This window comes from Scheffersomyces amazonensis (assembly GCF_036850825.1).
Source record: "Scheffersomyces amazonensis strain UFMG-HMD-26.3 chromosome Unknown RJT21scaffold_2, whole genome shotgun sequence".
Classification (NCBI taxonomy): Eukaryota; Fungi; Ascomycota; class Pichiomycetes; order Serinales; family Debaryomycetaceae; genus Scheffersomyces; species Scheffersomyces amazonensis.
In genome coordinates, this window is record NW_027042742.1 from 2937228 (window position 1) to 2954177 (window position 16950).

A 16950-nucleotide genomic window follows, 5' to 3' on the forward strand; every position below is an offset into this window, starting at 1 on the left:
ATTCCTATAAAAGAAAGCATAATTAAGACTAGGTGAAATTTTTTGACGTTGGAGGATCGGGAAAAGTGTGGAGGTAACTTTTTTCGCATTCGATAACGGTTATTGCTAATAATGATTTATGACTATATTTGATTTATATGACTATATTTGATTATAGATGTATAAATGGCATTTATAAGATTAAATAATGTAGTTTCTAAATATATATGTAAATAACACAATGGTAATAGTGTCTATTGCCCAGTTAACTATTCATTTCTATATAAATGTGTAGCACTAGCTTGATTAGTAGCAAATACCAATGTTTCAGCAATAACGGTATTCTGTCTTCTTGATACGGCAAATACAATGATTTCAGCAATATCTTCCCCTATTAAAGGTTCAGTACCTTTGTATACATCTTTAGCTTTAGTTACATCACCCTTGAATCTAGTAATTGAGAAATCAGTCTCGACATTACCAGGATCAACTTCAATGACTCTAATCTTTGTATTGATCAATTCCTTTCTCAATACATGACTGAATGATTTGACAGCAGCCTTAGTTGAACAATAGATTCCTCCACCAGGATATGGATCTCTACCAGCAATAGAACCCAAATTAACAATATCACCAGAATTCTTGGCTTTAAGAATTGGTAATACAGCTTGAGTTAAAGTTATTAATCCTAATACATTGGTTTGAAACATTTGTTGAATATCTTCAGGTAATATTTGTCCTACTGGATCTTTACCTAAAGCCAAACCAGCATTATTTACAAGAACATCAATATCGGCGAAATCCTTTGGTAAATTACTAATAAAACTTGGAATGGTTTCAAGTTTACTAACATCTAAATCAACAACATGAAGTTGAAGTTTTGGATATTTAGCAAGTAAATCATGTGCAAGTTCACTTAATTTATCTAATCTTCTAGCTGTAAGAATTAATTTAATTTCTCCATTTGAGGCATCAGCGAATTCATAAGCTGTAGCTTTACCTATCCCAGCTGATGCTCCAGTTATAAGAATAGTTTTATTAGCTAATCTTTGAGCAGCAGAAGATCCAAATGACATAATATTCTACTTTGACTTGCAGTCCAATTAAATCAATGAATAATATAAGAGATTACTGTTTAATTATTGACTGTTCAAACTATTTATTGGGGGATACTTCGACGTGAATTTCCCAATCTGGTGCGGATTATATTATGCGCTCTCATCATTTTACATTTGAACGGACTAATAATATTTATAATAAACAAGTATATATTCCGAGTTAGTATATATATATATAAAGATTTTTTTGATTAATGTAGTTAAAGATTACTCCTATGAAATCTGATAAATAAATAATTATTCACTTAAAACAACTTCATTATGCTATAAAGTATATATTATTAAAATAGGAACAAAGTTAAAAGCTGCAAATATTATTCAACATTCAACATTAGAAAAAACCTTTGTGATGGGGGTTTGGATGAAAGAAAAGCTAGATATTACAAACTAAAAACTTCTTGCTTAGTAGAAAGTAGTTGGAGCTTGAGCTTGGAATAAGTTCTTGTGCTTTTGGATTCTGTGAGGTAATGGGAATTTTAAGTCCTTTGATAAGAATTGTTTGACGTATTGTCTCTTAACATCATCAGTCTTTTCTAATTCAACAACCTTTAAGATATGGATGTTTCTAAATCTAGCTCTGTGTCTAGCAGCTAAATCTTGGTACATGGTTTCAACAGCACTGACTCTAGTAACATCTCTGTATTCTTTGTACATGTTGTGGATACCAGATCTAGATTCGTATCTAATCCAGATACCGAAGTTCTTAACCTTGGTTGGGTGAGCTTCAGCAATGGCATTAACAGAAACAATTTCACCAGAGGTTGGCTTGACCTTGTGTAATTTTTGTAAGAAATACCAGTAACGAGATTTAGCAACAACAACGTTTGGAGCAAAAATTCTCATTCTGTATAATTTTGGTTCTGGAACAGAGTCGGTTGGTAAACGACGACCGATGACTTGATATTCGTTTAATCTAGACATTTTCTATAAAAGACTGTTAGTATTTTGTTACTCAGTATCTTGATGATTAAGAGCTTTGAAAGATATTATAGCTTGAATAATGTGCATATTAATGGTTTGATTAGTCACGAGAAGTCTTAATGTATTTATTTGAGTGGTGGATGTGTCTCTAAATTGTTAACTGGATTGTTAACCATATTGTTCTATTACTTATTGTCATGAGATGGTATTTAATTCTAATCTAAAGAATCCAATATGAACGATGTGATGCTGAATTCTAACTGATGATTAAATCTTTGAATTAATATGATTATGATTTAGTGAACTTCTGGATGTGGTTGATCAGTTCATAGTTCTGTCACAATTTTTCATCTGATTGGTGATTGTATGGTTTCTAAATGAAACATATCTTACCATGTATAACACATATCTTGACATTCAATATCTTTCATTCTTTATCATACTGTATTTGACTAACCTGCTGTAAGTCTATGGGTTTATAACATACTCTTTATTACTGTTGATATCCAAATTGTATATAACTACAATAGTGAAAATTATTTTCAATTTTTTTTCTTCTTTCTTTTGGTGAGCCCTTCTCAGTCTCTCAGCTAGTGTGCTCACCATAGTTAGCGCTTAACTATGGGGACATAGTTAACAGTCGCACTTCAAATTTGTCGTAGGTTGAGAGAGCGAAAAAGGTAGTGTTCTTGTGCAAAGTTGACTTATTGATTCTGCATACAAATATATACCGCACGTGTATTTGATTTATTTGGGGTTGCAGCCCTAATGCTTATTTTGGCAGCATATCAAAGCCCGAAATCTAATCCGTAGTAAATACCACTAATATAGTCTTAATATTATTATTATTATTATTATTATTATATTTAAATTAATATTTATCTGAAAAGGTATCGTTATTTATTTAGCATCATATAAGTGGAATAGTATGTAATTACAGTAATATATATACGAAATTAAGAAAGTTCTGTCTACTGTTGGGAATGGTCTATTGGGTCTTTCTTTCTGCTCTGAGTCTTTGTTCTCTTTCTCTCTTATCTTTATGAGCTGGACCACTCTCGGTACCTAAACAGTAATCAAACCATCTAAAAGAACTTGCATAATTACCAATGAAATAGTGATGGTGTAAATCATGGTGTTCAGCACCAGCCCAAAATGGAACAAATTTATTTAATGACCATGGGAAATCATATCCTGAATGAGAATCAACAGCTTGAAGTAATCTTAAACAAATCCAAATTGTAATGGTAAATAAATGAAGAGTTGGTAAAGAGCTGTATTTAGTGGCTAAAAAGGCATAAAGGACTGGGAATCCAACAGTACCAATTCCTAAAGCCATAACTTCTGCTGGATGAGCATATTCTGCAGCAAATCCAAATGGAGCAGCATATTTATGATGAACCTTGTGAATATTCTTGTAAAACCAACCCCAATGAAATAATCTATGAAACCAATAATGCCACATATCTTCACAGAAAAAGAAAAATGAAATTTGGGCAAGCATAGTTTGCCATGCTGGGAAGGGTACATCGATTGAAATATTCAAAGTGGAACATAATGGATGGAATAACCAAATTGGTAAAGCTTCAACTAAGAGATGTGATTTTAACACAGCCTTAAAACATTCCCATTGTTCTTTATTAGATGGAATCTTAGTTGGTTGCAATTTCCATCTGTTGAAATAAGGAATTTGATCAATTATAAACCATGGTAAACATCTTCCGAAATACATAAATTCATGTGTTAGAAAGAATAAAAGCCCAGTTGCTAAAATATCATTATTAATGAAAATATACCAACTGGCCCATAATTTCTCAAGCAAATTTAATTTAGATGATAATGATTCTGGATCTGTTTGAGATAAATGTTGTAAGCTATTGAATATTTCTCCATATGTAATAGAATCTGGTATGGTTGTATTGGCATCTTGAAGAAGATGTTGAAGAGATGATACTTTATCAAACACGCTCATATTGTTAGTATTTGATAATGTGAGAGAGAAGATGAATATAATCTACAAAATATAAATTCAAAAATATATAATATATATAAATATTTATATATTTCAGCTTACACGTCTAACGTCGTATAATTCTCATACCATTTTCAGTCCCCTAGGCCAACATCTTTTCGCAACTATTCTTAAAGTGCAAAATTTTATGGTGTGATTTTCAGTTTAGTGTTCTTTTTCAAAGGCCATTTTCCATGGAGGGATATGAAATCATTATATATTTCCCGACTATACGACGGATACGACATGCCTTGTTTATACATTCCTCAGGTGTTGGTTTGACATTATGCTCAGCCATACTCTGTCGTTTATGATATATTAAGGATATACGACGATCAGGATCACGAGACAGCTGTCACCTGTTTGATAAGCCAAACCATTTTTTATCATACCTGATTATTTTATTACGTATACGAGTAGAGTTTAACAAATAGTTATATATATGAATGTATTATACATATGACTGTAGTTTTACATTGGCTAATTAAATTAAATTAAATTATTTTATTACTTTTCTTATATCAAAAATCCCTATACGACTCTTTCCTTTGGTAAAATATCAACTAATAAACTATTATCAATATTACTTAAATTCAATCCATTGTTTGATCTGTATGTCTCAATATTTGCAAAGAATTTGTCAAACAAAAATCCAGTATCTAATGGACCACCTTTTGCTTCAGGATGAAATTGAGTTGAAAATATTGGCTTATGTTTATGAATCATTCCTTCATTACTTAAATCATTTAAGTTGGTAAAATATGGTTCCCATTCATTACTATCTAAAGTACTAACATCAACTGCGTAACCGTGATTTTGAGAAGTAATATGACATTTACCAGTAATTAAATCTAAAGCTGGGATATTATGAGCTCTATTACCATACTTTAATTTAATAGTTTTAGCACCACTTGCTAATGCTAATAATTGATGACCTAAACAAATACCAAAGATTGGTAATTCATGATATTTATCCATAGTTTTTCTTAAATTTTCAGTTGTTACTGAACAATGAGTTGGATCACCTGGTCCATTAGAAATGAAAATACCATCGAATTTATTAGCAATTTTATCAATTGGATAATTATATGGGAAAACAGTTAATGAAGCACCTCTTTCAACTAAACATCTTAAAATATTTTCTTTAGCTCCACAATCAAGAACTGCAATATGAATATTTTTTGAATTTTCTGGAGGGCAAGCAATATGGAATGGAGCTTTAGTTGTAACTTTATGAACTAAATTTATTGAACCTGGATCTTCAAAAGCAGCATCTTCATCAGCATCATATTCTTCACCAATAGTAATTCTACCTAATGAAGAACCTTTATCTCTTAAATAACTAACTAATTGACGAGTATCAACACCACTAATAGCAGCCACACCTGATCTTTGACACCATTGTTGTAAAGATTCAACAGCTGTCCAATGACTATATTCTAATGCAACATCAGCCACAACAATTCCAATACATTGAACTTCACCACTTTCCATATATTTTAATAAATTATATTGATCCTTTTGAGTAGATGATGGAACACCATAATTACCAATCAATGGTTGTGTAAAACATAAAATTTGTCCCTTATATGATGGATCAGTCATAGATTCAGGATATCCAACTAATGAAGTAGTAAATACAGCTTCACCACTAACATTTTTATTGGCACCAAAGGAGTACCCATTAAAAACTGGTCCATCTTTAATAGTTAATGTGGCTCTATCTAATGATGAAGTCTTATTAGTAAATGGTTTAGCTCTAGTTGCTAACCATCTAGCTGATATATAATTATTCTTGACACCAAGATTTTTAATGGCGTGAATCATATTATAAAATTATAAGAATTGAATTAGTCTAATTAATAAAAAATGAAAAGAAGGAATATAAGAATTGAATTTAAGTTATTCTACGAATATTAATATATATGGATGAAAATTTTTCTAGCTGATAGCGAATCGCGGTTAATTTAAAAATTTTCAAATGAATTACCTAATTAGGAATGACTCATCCATGAACCATTCTGGGGTCGTGGCTAAAAACACAAAAACATCAAAATGTTATAGGTATTAACCAACTAATATTGGAATATCAACCTTTAAAGTATTATCAATTACTTCTCCTTGTTCATTAGTAGCAGCCTGATTATCCTTATATTTGACCACCACTTGTAAACAATAAAGTCTACCAACCAAACAACTTTGAAATGTTGGTAATAATGTAACATTATTCTTATTAATTGTAATTAATGGAATTTTAACATCTTTTGTCCATTGGAATCGTTTTGATTTAGCCAATTGTTGACCTTTCCAACCCGATTCAGATCCTAATAATTCAGGATGACTATGGGGAGTTATAGTTTTATAATATTCTTTAATTGTATCTTTTTTAACCCCTAAAGATTTAATGGATTTAAGATAAAGATATGAACTTTTAGATACATTGGTATGATTAATTCTTAAAAAGTCAATGTAATTATCAATTTGATCTTTTAAACCTTGAACATTAGATCGAGTAATTTCTACTTCATCTCTAACTTTAGAATCATCTTGTTCAGGATTGGTATAGAAGAAATCATAGTACAATTCAAATGGTAATGGATATTCAGTATAATATGACCAATAGACAACATTTATCTCAATTGCACTAATTTGAGGTGGTTTAAAAGAATTCTCATCAGCATTAAATATAATACTAAGATTAAGAGATTCAAGATTATCATCTTCATCACGATTATATAAATCTGTCATATGACTACTAGTTGAACTCATAGGTCTTAAACTATTATCATCAAAATTATTAGATACAACAGGTGTAACTAAATTACTATGACTCCCACCATGACTCCCACCATGACTACCACCATGACTACTACTTTCTTCATCCATTGATCCATTATTGAATTTTTGTAATAATTTGGGAGATGCATAAGGTACAATTTTTTTAGGAACTTTAACATATAATGTTGAATCACCAATTTTAATTAACGATGATAAAATCATTTTTTTCTTTTTACCATAAGTAGGAATTGGAATTTTATTTCCAATCATATATTGTTCTTGATAATATCTTATTTGATCTAATCTTTCTTCTTCTAACCCTGTATCTAATTTTCTTTGTAAGTCTCGATAAGCTTGATGCTGCTTTGATATTTTTTGAGATCTCTTCTTAGTTAAATCACTATTATCAAGAATTAAATTCTTATGCTTAATATCATCAACAGTTACCTCAAGTTTACTTAATCTATAATCGATTTCCTGCTCAATCTGATAATTTTGAAGATTAATATTTCTCCAGGTTGTTAAATGTAAGTAATCTAAAAATAATTTACCATCAATTCCTGAACTTGAAAATGAATCAGCAGAATTTTGAAATCCTAAATTATAATATTGAAACTGTTCTCGTAAATCTGGAATAAATCTAAGAAAGTATTGACTACTTCTAGAAATTATATATTGAGATTCTGAATTAGCAGCTTCATTAATTTCATCTTGTGATAAAGGTTCAGTTTGATCCTTTAAATTTAATTTATCAATAAATTTAGCTTCAATACTATAACTAACACTAACATCATCAAAACTATAATCTTTAGTAATTAATGGTGTACCTCTTATATTTAAAAATCCATAACCTAAAGCTTTATTCAATTGAATTTCATCACCTCTATTATAAAAACAAGTACGATCAAATCCCATTGAAGGAGGTGGTAAAATATGAGGAATAAGTGAATTAGAACATGCATTATCTAATAATTTTTGAGGAAATTTGAAAGTAAAGAATTTCTTATACTTAACATGAGGTTGTAAAACTCGATTATCAGGTAATCCAAACAGACTTCCATCACTTGAATCGATAGTATGTTCATTATATTCAATTCCTGCACTATTTGGAACATGAGTATATCCATAAGATGCACTAAGATCATACATTTTTAAGAATTTTTTCATAACAATCTTATTAAACTTATGAGAATCAATATTAGTAGCATTAAGATTTCTTTCAGCTTCCTTTATAGTTCCTTCTAATGATACTGTAAATAATCCAAAACTGAGAGGTTTTTCTGATTTGTTAGTGATTATAATATATCCATTAACTACATCACCACTAGTATACTCTTTTAATCTTGTTTCAGGTTCATTATGAACATGTGGTTGAGGAACTCTCTTAGTAACAAAGATTTCTATTTCAATAGGGGCATTGTTTAGTTTAGGTAACTTATCAATATTATCTAATGGTGAATGTGCATGATTATCATAAGTGATATTATTTGAATTATGAAGAGGATGTGGACTTGGCATACGATTATTCCTAGATGGTGAACGATGTTGACTTTGACTTTGAGTCTGACTCTGACTCTGACTTTGGCTCCGACTATTCCCACGTCCAGTCAGGCTATCTCTAAGATAATTATTCTGTCTAGTAGAAGAGTCACCTTCATCATTAAACAAATATTCTTCATCTTCTTCTTCATCATGAGCTTCATTTAATTCATACTCATTAAGTCTGTCGGCTACATCATCCAATACTTGATCTATATTACCATTGCCATTTGTAGGTTGTGGAGATAATGCTGGTGGAGTAGGAGAAGAATTATCTACATCACCATAAACTGGAGGTTCAACAGCTAAATTTTCATTAAATTGATTATCATCTCTTCTTAAGATCGATTGAAACATTTGAAAAGATGGTAAAACATCAAAGTATTCTGTTTGAGTGGTTGTTTGAACCGGTTTTAAAGCTTGTCTAGAATTACCATTGGCCGATAAAAGATCAATATATTTTTGTTGATCTTTAGATGGTCTATATGGGCTGTTTTTTCCTTTAATTGAAGATGAACCTAATGATGATGAACTAGATCCAAGTGAATACTCTTCTGTCAATGAAGTTGTACTAGGAGGAGTCAATGTATGAAGAAAGGGGGTTTTGAAAGTCTTATCATTATTAATACTTATGGTTGAAGAAGTCTTTGATAACGAACTATATGGTGGAGGATTATCTGATGGATCATTAAATTGTTCAGACAATTTTGATTTTGAGTTGCCACTCTTATCTTCGTTTAAACTATGGTCTGTCATACTTAACGAGCCTTACCTTAACAGTGTATCTCCCATAAGTCTTTGACAATCTTAATCAATTTTCATTAATTTGTTAAAGCCTCGTAGTGCTTAATTTTGACAGGCTCATCAAACCAATTTCTTTTTATTTTTTGCGCCGTTTCCTAATCTGGCCATGTATGGCTCTATTCAAACTGTGTATGGTATCTACTTAATTGGAGATATTATGGGTATGTTGAGGAGTAGTCTAAACAATAGTAACTACAGTAGTAACTACAGTATTAACTACACTAGTCGTTGCATAATTCAAATAGAATTTGATTTTGTATTTGATTGATGTTAATAAATTCATTGTGATTTAGCAGGTTTCTTGATACAATTTGCAATTAGTACTATACAAAGAGATTAAGAGAAAAAAAACTGGAGCTATTCCAGTAATTTATATATATTACATATGCTGGCGTTTATATTAGTTCACTTGTGAAACTCTACTGCATTTATATGAAATGAAAAAAACTGTGTATTCACATAATAAAAACATTTAGTTGCAAAATTCTATATATTGCGAAATTCTACCATATTCGTTAGTACACTCCATGTAATACTACTTACGGTTGATGAATACAAGTATATCAGACTGACATGCAAATCGAATTTATGTTTAAGTTTCATTGAATGTCTCAACATATATATATAGGTCATCATATATACTAATTCATCAATATTATTGATTTAAATAAAATACATATAGGATACATACCTTTTATTTAGTTAAGATATAAATGAAATCTTGATCAAATTAATAGTATCATGAAAATTCAATGATCCCTCTATACAAGGCTTCCACTACTAAGATAAATTACTTTTAATGATTCAAAGCAAAATAAAGAAATGATTCATTCATTGAAATATTAGTTATATCAGGAACCACGGCCGGTCAAGGCCGAATAGATCATCATGGCTAAGGGATTAACAGTCCCAAAGCACAGTAGACCGTCGTGATAAAATGTGGTAAATCATCATAAACTCATTTCAAATAATGAACCAAATTCTTTACTTTAAATACTTTTATTAAAAGACATTTACACTAGCTAGTAGTGAAATATTAAATTTTCATAATTGAAATAAGAAAAAGCTTTCAAAACCCTTAACAATTAAACTTGAATGGTTTCAGCTAATCTTCGATATACTTGTCAATAATATGGATCCATTGAAATGGTAATTATTATATCAGACGTGAAAAACTTTATCTTCTTAGAAAACTCGGACATATGCTTGTCTTTTTTTTTCAACTTCATCTTTTATAATTAATTAGAATTTAATTTTGGTCTTCATAATTATTCTCAGTAACTATCAAAGACTCGCTAAAACCTTTCAACTAGAAATTGATACTATTTTTAATTCTTCTAGATGTTAGTATACTCTTAATGAATATAAGAAAATCACTAAAATGAAAGTAATTATGATTCAGAAATGCATGAATGGTAAAAAATAAAGGTTGTCATCAACGGGAATCCCGAAATTCTGACTCGTCATCTAGGAGATCATCATAAATTAATAGCTTTCATTAAACTGTGGTTGAATGAATACATACGATTTAGAAATCTTTTAAAAATAGAATAAACTTAAAAATAATTCCTTAACTTTGATAAACAGTTAGTAAATCAGTACTATTTAACATTATAGTAAAATAAATTCTAATTGAATATTATAATAGATCAGTCACGGTGAGTTTCTGAGGCTCACCATAAATGCTTTGTCACTCATAAATTATTCAGTGCCCAGTGCAATAATTCCTCATATTAAAATTCGAACCAGAATAATAATTATACTGATACATACCTAAAATTAAGTTAGTATTATTGTACCTTAAAAACAAGCAAAAGTAAATTAGCGAGTTTTAAAATTAGATTGATAAATTATAGATCAGTAGCGTATGGTGCAAAAACTTTATCAATCATAGAGATTCAGCCAGTAATTCCAGCTTTGTTTTTGTTAAATCATCATATAAATTTAATCAATCCAACTTTTAACTCAAAAGTATCGTTAAACATACATTTTATCTGATAATAAACCACAATCAATAAAAATTCACTGAAAAGTAAAAGTTAGTAAAAAACTATTTTCCTCATCTCGCACTAATGCAATGCTCAAGTCATTAACTGTAAAAAAAACAACTGCTATAGCTATCAGATTATAAATTGTGATCATTCTGAATAGTCACAAACTCTAGTTTGAAATTTTATGTTGGTTCATCGTTTTACTATGTTCTTATAGTTATATGACTAGACCATTTAAAATTGTAATAGACACATACATTTTGACATTTGAATCAATTATATATATATATTCATACATTCATTCATTCATTCAAATGAAATCGAACACTCCTGATTGAAGTCCATTTCATATGTCAGTAGTAAACCATATAGTAAACTAACTATATAAAAAGAAAGCAGTAGTGATAATTCAGCATTTTAGTGAAGACGAAAAATTTTTTTAGGCCAGTAATTTTTTTTGGGGCTCGAAGACCGGGTAACTTTGGCCAGGACAATTTGCAGCATTAGGGTATATTAGTAGAGAGAGAAGGAAGAAATACATGAAAGTATAATTACAATTACAATTACAATTATATTATTATATTATTACAATGTACATATATAATATTTACTATTAATGTTGTTGGTTTGAGTTGGGATTGTTTGCATTAGGATTCGTAGGAGGGAAAGGCATAGGAACAGGAGGCATAAACATAGGCATACCTGGCATAGGTATTGGCATTGGTGGCATTGGCATAAATGGCATACCTGGAGGTGGTACAGGCATTCCTGTTGGTAATGGAATACCAGTTGGACCTGTGATTTGTTCTGGACCAGATATATCTGTTTTTTGTTTCTTTGCTTCATTATCTTCAACATCTGAATCATCAGCTCTTCTCTTTAAAGGATTTTCAAGACCTAAAGTAGCTTGAACTTGATTGATATATTCTTCAATTTCTTGTTCCAATTCTTTATTTGGAATTAAATTATCTATATATATATCTTCTGTTCCACAATTTGGACAATGGAAATCCGTATCAATTAATACTTCTTCTAATTCTGGTTGATTATAATTAAAGTTTTTCAATTTACTTAATCTACTAGCATCTTGACAACAAGGAGTCATTACTATAGGACTCTTTAAATATCTTTTGATAGTACCTAACGGATTAAGATATAAATATTTTTTATCATTATCAATTGATTCAATTATTTTAGCATCAAATTCTTGTTGAGCTTTCATAGCTGCATTTTGTTGTTTTTCTTGATATGTTGTCCAAGTTTTACTATCGGCTAAAGCAACAGCATAATCACCTTCATCAGTAAGTAAAATAGCATTACCTTCTTGATCTACTAAATCACCATTATCATTAGTTGTAAAATGACTAGATTCTACTTGTTTTTCTAATTCTTCTTTAGATATAGTCTTTAAATAAGATCTTGGAATACCAGTAGTTCTTAATATCTTTTTACCTTCAAAATTAGGATCATTATTGGTAGGACAATTTTTAATCCAATGATCCTTTTTACCACATCTATAACATATATAACCTGGTGGAGGTGCATCTTCTTGTTTTACACCTCCAGTAGCACTTGGTTTATAATGAACAACTTTATGAGTAGCTAATTCATCTTGAGTATGAGCCCAAGCATTAGATTGATTTTCAAACATCATTTTAATTCGATCTTCTTCTGAAACATTTTCATCTAATGGTTGTAAAGTAGTTGGAGCAGTATTACCTAAAGCAGAATTAGCATTAGTAGTATTTATAACTTTTCGATTAATTCGTGGTTTACCAGTAATATATCTTGAAGCATTAGCATATCTTCCACCTTTAGTTATTGAAGGAGATCTTTTTGCTAATACATATGATGATCTCGGTATAACATCTTGATCAAGTTCATATTCAACATCCGGTTGTTCAGAATGATATAATCTTAAATTAAAGTCTTGTCCACTACCTAATTGATTCTGTAATATAATATCTCTCTTTAAATCAAATACACTTATGGCTGTACCATCAAAATAAATCACTGACTTATTTTTTTGATGTAAGAATTTATAGTATACTACAGAGGACATGGTATAGTATGGTATATATTAGTATTAGTGGATTCAGTAACTTAAGTACTGCTAACTCTTACTCTTACTGTAACTGTAACTGTAACTATAACTCAGTAATTTCTTGTTGGCTCTCAATTTTTCACCGGAAAAAAAATGCGATATAGTAAACATCGAATTGAGTTCCAGTCGACTGAAACACTGTAAAGAGTCAGTAAACTACTAACTATGACTAGTCCATACTCTGTATCCCATGTCGTGGGATATAAGCAACATTTACCTACTCAGGTAATCAAATTGCCGCTTCAATATCCCAATTCAGTAGGACTTCTAGGAACTCCTAATGAACAATTTCATAAAAAATTATCTAATTCAGGTAATGTAATTGACTTAAACAATAATTCATCAATAAATTCAGTTATTGATTATATATCTTATGATATTTTAAATGATCTTAAAACCATCACATTAAGTCCTATCAATTCCAAACTGAATCATTTTAATTTACCATTTCAAAATATATGTATATCATTACCTCATTCAATAATATCTTTTAAATGTCTTAGTATATCATTAACTAAAAATGATAATAATAATAATAATAATAATTATGTGGTAATTGATCTTATAGATGAAAGTTATTTATTTATAACCATTAAAATCTCCCTCGAAGATTTCATAGTTAGAGATTCAACTAAAATTAAATATTCCCTTAATAATTTTAATAATTGGGGTCATATTTCTGTACCATATTCATTTGAATTAAGATCAAATCCTTATTTATTAAAATCTCTTGATGAATTTAATATTATAGTATCTTTAAAAGATGGTGGATTACTTCATTTTAAAAGATCAAATATATTAAATGATTTTGAAGTTTATACATTTAATGAAGCTATTTCAATGTTACCATTAAATTTATTTAGTGGATTATTTGGTACTAAACCAAATGATTCAAGACGTGAAATTGTTCTTGAAGGTATATCTTCTAATTCAATAGTTGATGTTATAAATATTAATTCATCATCAATTATTGTTACATTAACTGTATCAAAATCAATTAAATTATGGTCATTAAAATCTCATCAATTATATTCTGATCCAATTTATATTACGGAAATTCATGATTTATCTTCATGGTTAACATCAATTCCTGCTAAATATCTTCAAACTATTACTACTGATAATGATAATAATAATACTTTATTATTATTAACTCTATATTATACAACCAATTCAAATCAAGAAATAGAATCAGATAAAAGAAGTCGATTTACTTTCAAGTCATGGAAGATTTCTGACCTGGATTTATCACTCAATGATACTGATGCTATTATATTTCAACCAGAATTACCTAATACACTTCTTGAAACTTTTGGATCTAAATTTCAAAATATTCTTTGGTTCATTCAAGATTATCAAACTCAAATTATTCATGATACTATTAAATATCATATATTATGGAAATCTAATACTTCATCTGTTTTAGTTACCTATACTATTGGACTCAATAATGGAGAAGTATTATCAATTAATTGGTCAAATGATGGAGATTATAAGATATTTCAAGAATTCTCTCCAATTCATAGTAATGATTATTATTCTAATATGATCTTAAATTCGGGAAGGTATGATTCATTTATAGTATCTACATCATTAAATTTGGTTAGAAATCATTTAGGTTTGGATAGTATTGAATATAATAAGGATAATTCTATTCGACAAATAATTGATGAAACTTTTACAAATGCAAAGAAAAATATTCAAGATGATAAATTTTATTGGTTTCAATTAGCATCATTATGTGAAGAATTTAAAAAGTTAAGTGAAGAAGCATTATCATTAACATTATGTAAAAATTCCAATTCCAATTCCAATTCAAATGATTTCTTAGTATTACAAGTTAATGGATTAGGACTTTTCCGTCCTTCACATTATTATGAAAGTTTTTCATTTCAAGCAGATAATAAATTAGTTAAAATTTTAAATCAATTAAGTTCATTAATTTCTATAAAGACATTTACAAAAATTCAAAAGAGAATTAAAAATTTATCAAAAATTACTGAATTAGAAATTGAAGAATTTGATGGTTATATAGGTAATAAATTATCTGATGATGAAGTTCATGGATTAATGACTGAACTTGAATCTATACCAAATGTTCTTGATTTAATTAATTTATTAATTGATGGATCATTAGAAGATTTTGAAACAATAGAATCTTTCAATAATATTAATTCAAATCAAGATTCCACCAATTTATCTATATCTAAAAGACTTTTTACCATTAGTACTTTTAAAACCATTAAACTTGAACATGAATCTATTCTATTAAAATTATTAATTTTATTTGTGATATGTGATTCAAATAATGAAATATTAGAATTATTAAATAAGATCATTTCTAAATTAAGATCTTATGATTTAATTGAATTTATATTTGATACAAGTTTTAAATCATCTGATTTAGTATCACCAATAGAAAAATCTAAATTAAATTCAGTAGAATATTCATTATTTTGGTCAGGAGTGGTTGGAAAAGAACCTAAATTAAAATCATTAATTTCAAATTCTACTCTTAATGAAGCTTGTGATTATTATTTTGGAAATTTATTTAAATTAAATAGTGATGAAATCATTGTTAATATTGTTCTTGATTTATTAAATCGTAATGAAGGAAAATTCATTAAAGATTCATTTTTTAAGGAATTAAAAATTTCTAGAAATATAGATAGATTCTTAATTGGATTAATTTATCTTATAAATAATGAAGTTGATGAATTTTTTCAAATTTTTAAGACTTATGAAGCATTTGATATTAATAATCAAGCATTAAAAGATAAGATTTATAATTCATTAAGTCAAATTGAGAATATTAAATTATTCTTAGATACGATTTTTACATCTGAAACCAATGAAATCTTAAAGAAATCTAATTATTTCCATTCCCTTTCTGAATTATCTAAATCTCAAGCTGATGTTGCAAAATATCAAGAATCAAAATCTATTGTTTCATCAAAGAATAAATTTTCTTCAACTGAAACAAATTTCATAACTACTGCTATTGAATTTGAAAAGATTTCAATTGATATATTAAAGGAATCCAATTCATTCTTTAATGAATTAAATTCTCATTATATTAATTTATTTGAATTGGCTTTAATTATTTCAAATTATAATGAATGTTCAAAGAGTTTAAGTAATTTATCCATTGATGATCAGAAATATAAAGAATTATTTACTAGATATATTATTAAATTAGTATCTAATCAAGCCATTTCCAAATTATTTCCTCCTGAAGATAATTCATTATATATTAAAAATTATTTACTTATAGATGAAATTTTAATTTCATTAGCTAATAATGAGAAATCATTAAGTAATTCACTTAAATTATATCAATATGTTTATTCCTGGAGATTATTTGGATCATCAAGTAGTTTAAAACATAATCAAGTAGGTGATAAAAGAGGAGCTATTGAAGCTTTATATATTTATATTGTTCGATTTAAAAGACATGAATTGTCAAGTTTTAGTGAAGATACTAAACAATTTAAATTAAAAGTATTGGAATTATATATGATTATTATCAATAGTTTAAAGAGTTTTGAAGAAGATGATGATAAATGGATCATTAAAGTCGGATCTAAATCCAATGAGATAAAAACTTTGGATCAATTAAAGATTGAATACTATGAATGGTCAAAGGAATTAGAGTTAGAATTACAAGCTAATAATTTTTAATATGTAATATAATATTTTAAAATT

General features: G+C 28.4%; 7 protein-coding genes across 7 annotated transcripts; 1 reads left to right on the plus strand and 6 right to left on the minus strand. All coding sequences in view use genetic code 12, as the record gives it.

The window, feature by feature from the left end:
• Window positions 1-131: 131 nt before the first annotated feature.
• On the minus strand, window positions 132-1189 carry RJT21DRAFT_27946 (uncharacterized protein). The gene has a single exon (XM_064884012.1). The coding sequence runs from the start codon at window positions 1053-1055 to the stop codon at window positions 249-251; it is 807 nt and encodes a 268-aa protein (XP_064740255.1). The 5' UTR covers window positions 1056-1189; the 3' UTR covers window positions 132-248.
• Window position 1190: 1 nt separating this feature from the next.
• Window positions 1191-2512, minus strand: RPL20B (60S ribosomal protein eL20). The gene has a single exon (XM_064884014.1). It carries the CDS (start codon window positions 2016-2018, stop codon window positions 1500-1502), a length of 519 nt encoding a protein of 172 aa, XP_064740256.1. The 5' UTR covers window positions 2019-2512; the 3' UTR covers window positions 1191-1499.
• Window positions 2513-2798: 286 nt separating this feature from the next.
• Window positions 2799-4199, minus strand: ERG251 (Erg251p). Its single transcript, XM_064881487.1, has one exon. The coding sequence runs from the start codon at window positions 3988-3990 to the stop codon at window positions 3007-3009; it is 984 nt and encodes a 327-aa protein (XP_064740257.1). The 5' UTR covers window positions 3991-4199; the 3' UTR covers window positions 2799-3006.
• Window positions 4200-4469: 270 nt separating this feature from the next.
• On the minus strand, window positions 4470-5976 carry CPA1 (carbamoyl-phosphate synthase (glutamine-hydrolyzing)). Its single transcript, XM_064884013.1, has one exon. The coding sequence runs from the start codon at window positions 5854-5856 to the stop codon at window positions 4561-4563; it is 1296 nt and encodes a 431-aa protein (XP_064740258.1). The 5' UTR covers window positions 5857-5976; the 3' UTR covers window positions 4470-4560.
• A 120-nt stretch (window positions 5977-6096) lies between these two features.
• On the minus strand, window positions 6097-9102 carry RJT21DRAFT_83263 (ubiquitin-ubiquitin ligase; the record flags this gene model as incomplete). Its single annotated transcript, XM_064885356.1, has 2 exons — window positions 6097-8374; window positions 8474-9102. 2 exons carry the CDS (start codon window positions 9100-9102, stop codon window positions 6097-6099), a joined length of 2907 nt encoding a protein of 968 aa, XP_064740259.1.
• A 2561-nt stretch (window positions 9103-11663) lies between these two features.
• On the minus strand, window positions 11664-13276 carry RJT21DRAFT_119678 (cleavage polyadenylation factor subunit). The gene has a single exon (XM_064881488.1). It carries the CDS (start codon window positions 13201-13203, stop codon window positions 11755-11757), a length of 1449 nt encoding a protein of 482 aa, XP_064740260.1. The 5' UTR covers window positions 13204-13276; the 3' UTR covers window positions 11664-11754.
• A 108-nt stretch (window positions 13277-13384) lies between these two features.
• Window positions 13385-16926, plus strand: RJT21DRAFT_139253 (uncharacterized protein; the record flags this gene model as incomplete). Its single annotated transcript, XM_064883339.1, has 1 exon — window positions 13385-16926. The coding sequence occupies exon 1, from the start codon at window positions 13411-13413 to the stop codon at window positions 16924-16926; it is 3516 nt and encodes a 1171-aa protein (XP_064740261.1). The 5' UTR covers window positions 13385-13410.
• Window positions 16927-16950: the final 24 nt, after the last annotated feature.